At 38.6% G+C, this 8491-nt stretch overlaps 1 protein-coding gene across 10 annotated transcripts in view; it reads right to left on the bottom strand.

The window, feature by feature from the left end:
• LOC147236387 (neurexin-1a) overlaps nt 1-8491 on the bottom strand; it is a 242998-nt gene that overhangs the window by 142371 nt on the left and 92136 nt on the right. For 8 of the 10 annotated variants that reach the window (XM_086167857.1, XM_086167839.1, XM_086167884.1 and 5 more), the window contains 3 exons: nt 7834-7857; nt 6631-6792; nt 1691-2132 (listed from right to left, as the gene is read on the bottom strand). In XM_086167857.1, coding sequence (XP_086023983.1) covers nt 1691-2132; nt 6631-6792; nt 7834-7857 — 628 coding nt within the window. The remainder of the gene's footprint in view (nt 1-1690; nt 2133-6630; nt 6793-7833; nt 7858-8491) is intronic. The other 2 variants (XM_086167894.1, XM_086167866.1) reach the window with 1 other exon arrangement.

The raw sequence follows: 8491 nt of genomic DNA on the forward strand, positions 1-8491 counted from the left end.
AGAAGTTGAGTTTCTGGCTGGATTATTCAGAAGGATCTTAGAGAGTAAGAACATGCCAGAGGAATGGAGAAGTGCGACAGTGTCCATTTTTAAGAATAAGGGGGATGTGCAGAATTGTGGCTGTCAAATTAACTATAGAGGCATAAAGTTGATGAGCCATACAATGAAGTTATGGGAAATAGTAGTGGAAACTAGACTAAGAGCAGCATTTGTGAGCAGCAGTATGGTTTCAAGCCTAAAAAGAGTAATACTGATGCAGTATTTGCTTTGAGAATAGTAATAGAAAAGTACAGAGAAGGTCAGAGGGAGCTGCATTGCGCTTTTGTAGACAGAGGACAAACATACAATGGGGTGCTTAAAGAGGAACTCTGGTATTGTATGAGGAAGTCTGGAGTGGCAGAGAAGTATGTTAGACTGTTGCAGGACATGTATGCTAGCTGTGCAACAGTGGTGAGGTGTGCTGTAGGTGTAGTTCAAAGGTGGAAGAGGGACTTCATCAGGGATCAGCTATGAGCACCTTCTTGTTTGCGGTGGTGAAGGACAGGCTACCAGATGAGGTTAGGCAGGAATCTCCATGGACGATGATGCTTGCAGGCAACATTGAGATGGCTGAGTTACGTACAGAGGAGGGACCGTGAATATATTGGTAGAGGAATGCTGGAATTTGAGCTCCAAGGCAGAAGGTCTCGAGGAAGACCAAAGACAAGAGTTATGGATGTAGTGAGTGAAGATATGAAGTTAGTTGGTGTGAGAGTGGAGGATACAGAGAATAGGGTTAGATGGAGAAGGCTGATTCGCTGTGGCAACCCCTGAATGGAAAAGCCAATAGGAAAAGAAGGTTGCATGTGTGTCACTCCAAATGTGTTTTCAACCCTATAAATTTTAGTTTAGAATGTAAGTGTAAACTATGATTCAAACGTGTTTTTTTTTTTCTTTCCAAAATGAACTACCCAGATAATTAAAACAATGGTAAAAGAACAAAGGTGCCACTACTTATCTTTTACCTAGTTACATAACTCTTCATGTTTTTAACATTGTTTCATACAGTGGAATCCTTTGAAGGCACTCGGGTATTGAATAAAGATAAACTTTATCGATCCCATTGCGAAGATTCTTTTGTCACAGCAGCCTAACAGATTATAAGTGTCCAATAAATAAGAATATAATTATAAATAGAGAGACAATTAGAAAAAACAAAGGACATCCACAAATAAATAGACAGCAGAGAGAACATAAACAGCAACAATATCAAGGAATTCAGTAAGAGTAAAAGTAGACAACCAAAACTAAATGACAACATAAACATAGTGATTGGCCAAGAGGTTATATATGTGAATGAGGCAAGGGCTGTATAATATGGACCATTGGTATTTTGGCACTTATTTAACATTATTTAATGTGTTGTTATTGGGTTATGTCCCTGTTATGTTGCAGTTCTTTTGCCCAGTGTTTAGTAAGTGTCCAAGCTGTTAGAGAGGTACAAAGCCAGCCAAATGTGCTTTGGCCATTGTATTATATGGTGTGTTCAAAATAAAAGACTTACTCAGCAATACTCCTGCCTTATCACCACCGAATATCAAAGTCTCGCATGCTACAATACAGACATCATATAGGTAAACAACCTAAGATAATAATTTCAAGGTGGACAATATAATCATTTGCTAAGAATCTCTGAAAGGACGACAATTACCTGATCTTCCATCTCGCTGAAAGTCCACATGGTACCACTCGCCATCGTTGACCTTCTTATTGATTGCCTTGGTCTTTGAGGTTCCTGAGCCCATATCCAGTAGCAGGTACAGATGGCCATCCAGCATCTCAATGGCAAAGAAATCCACCTTGAGAGACTGGGAACTTTTGGAATCCTTTGGCTGCTGCTTGGGCTTGCCATGGCTAAAGAGAAGGAGACCGTTGGGCTCGGTGGTGCGAAAGTCAAAAGAAATGGAGCCTGTCTTCTTAGCATTCCATTTGTGAAGAACAATGTAAGACTCTGGAGTCTCAAAGGTGATGGGGTCCAAAGTCGCCACATTCTCACACTTGAAGGCCACAGTACCATGAATCTTCATCTTGGGATCACCCTGCTTCGCCAGCCTGGACAGCTCAAGCCTCACATCATTGTTTTTGTACACAACCTGAATAAAGAGTAGAAACGCTAATTTAATGAGGTTTTGCGTCTAAATTTAATGAGAAAATATTAGACATCATACAATCATTAGATTTACTATTGTGAAGGAAGGTTTTGTCTTTCATTAAGAATAATAGAATAAGTCTACCTGAAGAATTCTAATAACTTTGATACAACAGCCAACTGCTGTGAAACAACCGATAATGTGCCTATTGAATGGATAAATGACATCCAGAATTTGGGAATCAGATCAGAGTTGTGTATACTAATCTTAAGTTACTGGAAGTTATAAGCATTATCATACCTATTATATCGGGCCTGAAATGCAACCACTTCACCTGGGACTTTCAGAGTTCTGATTCTGATAGTCCCAGGTGAAATCGTTGCATTTAAGCTTCATTAAGACCCAAAAGAGTCCACTTCCAGACCCAATCAAAGCCATGAATGACTCAAATTGAAGTTTGTGCAGGGCTTGTACAGCCAACTCCTTTATCATCTGTATTACACCGCACTATACACAATGAACTGTCTCTGTCACCAAATGTCACTCATGTATCCAATAATCTTATTTGAGAAAGGGTAAATATTTGAAGCATTTATTTTGACTCAGCTTTCATATCTGCGAAAAGAAGACAGGGCTCATTTTCAAGGGAATGGTGATGATAACAGAAGAAAAATAGACCATCTCCAGGGATAGTATGTGAAAAATGTGATGAAGAGTAGTTAATGTATGTGGATGAAACTGCTGTCTGAGGCCACTGTTGTAACTAATTATTTTCAAAGTAGTCACATGATTGTCCCTAGAAATTCAATTAAAACCGAATGCATGCCCCAGTGTGTAAAACATAAAACATATGCATAACATTTTATATAATATATTATATGTGCTACAACAGCCAACTGCTGCTTAAGCGTTCTCTTAATTTTTTTGAGCAATATGTATGTAAAGGGAAAAATTAAACAACCCAATGTGACTCCAAGTCAGTCACACTTCTGTGACATCAAACTGTCCACTTAGGAAGCAACACTGATTCATTTGATGTGTTTTAAGGACATGACATCAAAGCTGGATCAGCTGGTAGTGTGTTTTTCCACTTCAATTTTGAGTGTGACTCCATATCCAGAACTCCATAGGTTAATACATTTGACTTCCATTGATGATTCTTGTGATTTTATTGTCAGCACATTCAACTATGTAAAGACCAAAGTATTTGATAAGAATATTTCATTCATTCAGATCTTGGATGTCTTATTATATATGTATTGAACTATTATGCAACATGAGGCCTGCTTTGGCCACCCAAAAGAGACTCTTTCAAGTACCAAATTTTGAATTCTACCCTAAATGCTATTGCAACTATAAGGCTGACTTTTTACAGTTACATATAACTTCCACATGAGAAATACATTTACATTTTGAAGAATGGTGCAGAAGTGACAATGTTCAAAGTGTACATGAAGCAAGATGCATCCAGAGTACTATGATCTCACTGTTGAGGTTTTCAGTCATCCAGATAATTTATTCTTGGCGCAAGAGGTGGAGCAATCATCTCTTCAACAAACATTCCTGGTTCAAATCCTGGCTCCTCCTTGAATTGTTGATCCCCCTGTGGTTTTGCAAGTTCTCCCCCTTAAAAATCATGGATGGGTCTAAAATTCTAAAATTTTCATCATTGGTGCATTTCCACTGCGAGCTACAGAATAAAAAAAAAATGTAAATCACATTGTATGATTTCTTAACAATTTATTTATAAATCACGGGGTCAAATAAGTATTTTATCCTTTGCTTATCAGCCAGATTTCTGACCCTCAAAGACCTGTTCCTCTGCTTTTAAAGAGTCCAACTACACTCTGCTCATCATTCTAATTGAGTAGCACCTATTTGAGGTTGTTAGCTTTCTTAAAGACACCTGTGCATCCCACTATCTTTCAACAGTGGAGCAGCCAACATGAGTAAAACCAAAGAGCTGTCAAAAGACACATGAGGCAAAATAGTTGACCTTCACAAAGCTGTAAAGGGGTACAGAGCAATTGCCCAACAGCTTGGTGAAAAAAGAACAACTGTTGGAGCCATTGTCAGAAAATGGAAAACGCCAATAATGACTCTCAATGTCCCTTGGATTGGGGCCCCACAGAAGATCTCTACTCATGTGATATTAATGATGTTAAGAAAGGTGGAGAATCAGCACAGATCTACACGGGAGGAGCTGTTCAATGACCTGAAGACACCTGGGACCACCGTTTCCAAGACTACTATAAGTAATACACTGAGACCCAATTGTTTAAAATCATGCATCGCACGGAAGGTTCCCCTTCTTAAATCAGCCCATGTTGAGGTCCGTCTGAAGTTTGCCAGGGACCATCTGGATGATCCAGAGGACTCAAGGGAGAAAGTTTTGTGATCAGATGAGACCAAAATACAACTTGTTTGGATTTGACTCCATTAGTCGTGTTTGGAGGAAGACAAAGGACGAATATCATCCCAATAATGCCATACCTACAGTGAAGCATGGGGGTGGAAAAATCATGCTCTAGGGGTGTTTTTCAGCACAGGGGCCAGGACGACTGCACTGTATTAAGGAGAGGATGAACGAGGCCATATATTGTGACATATTGGGCAAAAACCTCCTTTCCTCAGTCAAAGCATTGAAGATGGGTGATGGCTGGTCCTTCCAACATGATGATGACCCGAAGCACACGGCCAGGAAAACCAAGGAGTGGCTCCATAAGAAGCATATCAAGGTTCTGGAGGTGCCCAGCCAGTCTCCAGACTTAAATCCAATAGAAAATCTTTTGAGGGCGCTGAAACTCTGTGTTGCTCTGAAACCTGAGAGATCTAGAGAAGATCTGTATGGAGGAGTCGGCCAAAATCCCAGCTGCAGTGTGTGCAAACCTGGTGAAGACCTACAGGAACTGTTTGACCTCTGTAATTGTTAACGATTGTTTCCGATTTTTTTTTCTAATTCTGTCTCACAGTAGAAATGCACCAACTATGAAAATCTTAGACCCCTCCATGATATCTAAGTGGGAGGACTTGCAAAATCACAGGGGGATCATATACTTCTTGACCTGACTGTAAATAATGAAATAATTTACTTTTATTCATAAAGATCCCTTCAAAGAAAATGCCAAAAGTAAAGGTATATCCAAAGAAAACTGTTGGTTAAACTGTAACTCGCTAGAATTGAAGAGATATGATAGTCACTACTGACAGGGCACTCACACGATACTCAGGCGAGGCAATCAAGCTATGAAAGCTCTATGGTTTGTCCTCACTCAAAACCAACAGGGAGCTATTTTGCAAAAAGTTTGGCCAAGAGAATATCAGAAAAGGTCAAACTAATGATAAGCAATGTCTCAAAATTTATAACAAAATGAATAAAATTCTATTTAATAAAACCTCAGAAAAGTATATGTACGCAAGTACAATTGTTTGTATTATGTTTGATAAAATTACCATAATCATCTGTTCACTCTAACTGAAGGCTGTCAAAAGATTGCAGAGACAAAGATTTCAAATTAAGTTTGATAATATGATGATTGTGTTACCATTTCTATTATAGTCTGCCTGACCAAGTGCAGGGAAGGCAGCACATGACTGACAGCAAATAAGTCTTATTCCTTTTGTAGCCACAAATGGTATCTAAAATACATCTTAAAGAGTAAACTAAGGCAGCATTAAGAACATAACAACCAGACCTTTTAATGGGCTATACATGGTATGTTGAACACTTAAGGTCAGAATCCACATTTAGCACCAAATTACAGTTGAAAATATTGCTGTGACAGCCAAAAGTTAAATGCCAAAGGTCGGTCTCCTTTTGCTTCATCACCAGGATAGACTACAGCATACAAAGACATCAGCTACATAATTAACAGGTAACATAACAAGTATAAAATAAATTACAAATGGTTACCTTCTTTGTGACTAGTCAAAATAGTTTGTAATTTTAAAGTAAGTCTAATTCATGTATTTCTCTTACTGCTTTTTAATACCAATCATATCCAAGGTGCATTAACTATATTGCATGTGAACATAGGGATTACTCCATCAAGCTGCAGAAATAATATTCGTTTTGAAAAGAGCCCAATCATTCACTAAGTTGTCAAAAATACTACCAGCAATGCAATTCTGGTGGCAGATGGGTGTGGTTGTAAGAGTGCCAGTGAGCTGACTTGTAAATGAAAATTTCACTGCATGATCTCAGAGACACTGTAACGCTTCTAAGTGCATCTAATAGAGCTACCTGACCCTTGTTTTAAATCTTATTGTGAGACAAACCTTTACACATTTTCCTGTATGGGTTCTGGATGAGCAACCTATTATGATGTGGGTGGTGGAAGCAATGTTACATTTTCAAGAGTAAAAACAAACAGACAACATGTGTGAGGAATGAGACAGGGTTAGCATGTGAGTTGAAGGGCTTGTTCCAAAATTAAGGTGCAGAAAGTTATGTTCTTCCTCCACTCACAAGCCTTAGAGTGCCCACTGAAGCAGTGTTTACCTCCTTAAGGCAGCCCATGAAGTTGTTGCTCACTGGAGATCCAGGAAGGTCAGCGGTACTAGGACTCCCTCCAACATAGAAAAAATCGTCTGAGCCTAGCATGGTATAGTCCTCTTGGGTGTATCCTGTAGTGGTCAGAATCCCATCCACTGATATTGTTACCTAGACAACAAAACACAGGGAAAGGGCACGCTGTAGTCAGACAGCCTGTATACTGGACTGTTACTATCTTCCCTTCTTCTTGCAGTAAGAGGCCTACTTTTGTTCTGAAACCCATTTTCATGTCTGTTTTAATTTGTTTTTTTCTTGTTTTTAGAATTTATTTTGTCCAGTTAGATAAGTAGAAAGACTGAAGAAATGCTACTTTGGTTAGAGTGTTAGTGAACTGTTCAAACTACAGTGTTAGTATTGCAGGTAATGCAACATAAAAAGTATTTAGCAGACACAAAAATGGTGTTAGTAGAATGTTGATTAAGTTAGTTTAACTACATTCTCAGTTAGTACAAGTGCTTAATTAAAGGAGAAAAAGGTGCTATTATGTTAGTGTGAGAGCACATGCCATGGAGAGCAAAATCAACTTTTAATTTAAGAACACAACATTTGAAGGGGGAAATGGCATGCGAGTCTTTTCTTTTTGCTTCTTTGCATACAAAAAGAAAATGTTCACTCCTTTAATCAGTATAAGAAGACATTATTTCAACAATGCCACAGTATTAGTTTCATGCGTGAAAGTGTGAACACTGCAGAATCACAAAGAGGAAAACACCAAAGAAGCACCAAAGACAAACACGACTCAACTGTTACATTCATGTTGACAAATGGGCAGAGTGGCGCAACAAGTAGTCAAAGTGCACGCCATGCATACAGAATGGAGATAAATCTGGCTGAGCCAAAAAATGTCAGGCCAGCTGGGCAGCATGGGGTCCCCAGTAATAATGACAGCTTGATGCAAAATGCTTAAAATGATGGTCCTAAAAGATTGGATCAAACAGAATTGGACAGTAACAAGTGGTATAAAGAAAAGCAATGAATGAGCAAATAAACTGAAAAAATAATTTGGAAAGTAAGCTGAAGAGTACCAACCGCAATTTCCCTTTTTTGTAAATGATGTCTACAGTAAAAAAAGAAAGAAAAGATACACACGGCAAACCCAAACTAAGAAACAATTAGAATGATATCTACCGAACAATGTAGTTTGTTTACCATAGCGTGTCCAATGCCTGAGTGCTTTGTGGAAAAGGGGGGAGAAAGGAAATTAAAAACTGTGAACAGAATAACGATTGTTACTCAAATAATATATGATGGTTAACACTGTTAGTAAATTGTTAAACGGCAAAACCCAGAGTGGTTAGTAGAATGACACATTCCATGAATGATGTTAGTTTGTTTCCAAAGCATGTTAGTAACATCGAGAGGAAAGAGGGCAAAATAAGTTTCACAAGAAAAAAGCAGACCGAGGAGATCACCATCGAGCTCCACTTGTGGTGCCAAAGCTGAATTACCCAAATGTGTTTTTACACTATTTTGTGAATGTGACCAGATCAATGTAAATACGTCTGTAAATAGAGAACGGCGCTACCCCAGAACTAGAGTCTACCGGTATACATTAAATGGTTAATTAAAATACCTAAAGCACATCAGTTGACCCTCTACAAGTACCACATTCAGATTATTTAAACATATGAAATAATCTGTAACCATTAATGTTGCTGCTTGTTATTTGGAACGCTGTTTTCATCTTGAGGCCAATCCAGTCTCAATCTTTCCTGGGCTCATACAATACTATACCTTCTCTTGGTCTTATTGATGAACTTTAGGATCACTTTACTGCAATGGGAGAAAGCAAAGAAGACCCTGACAC

The sequence above is a fragment of the Fistularia commersonii genome, chromosome 2, assembly GCF_037954325.1.
Source record: "Fistularia commersonii isolate RoL2024-O1a breed Wild chromosome 2, RoL_Fcom_v1.0, whole genome shotgun sequence".
In the NCBI taxonomy this organism is placed as follows: Eukaryota; Metazoa; Chordata; class Actinopteri; order Syngnathiformes; family Fistulariidae; genus Fistularia; species Fistularia commersonii.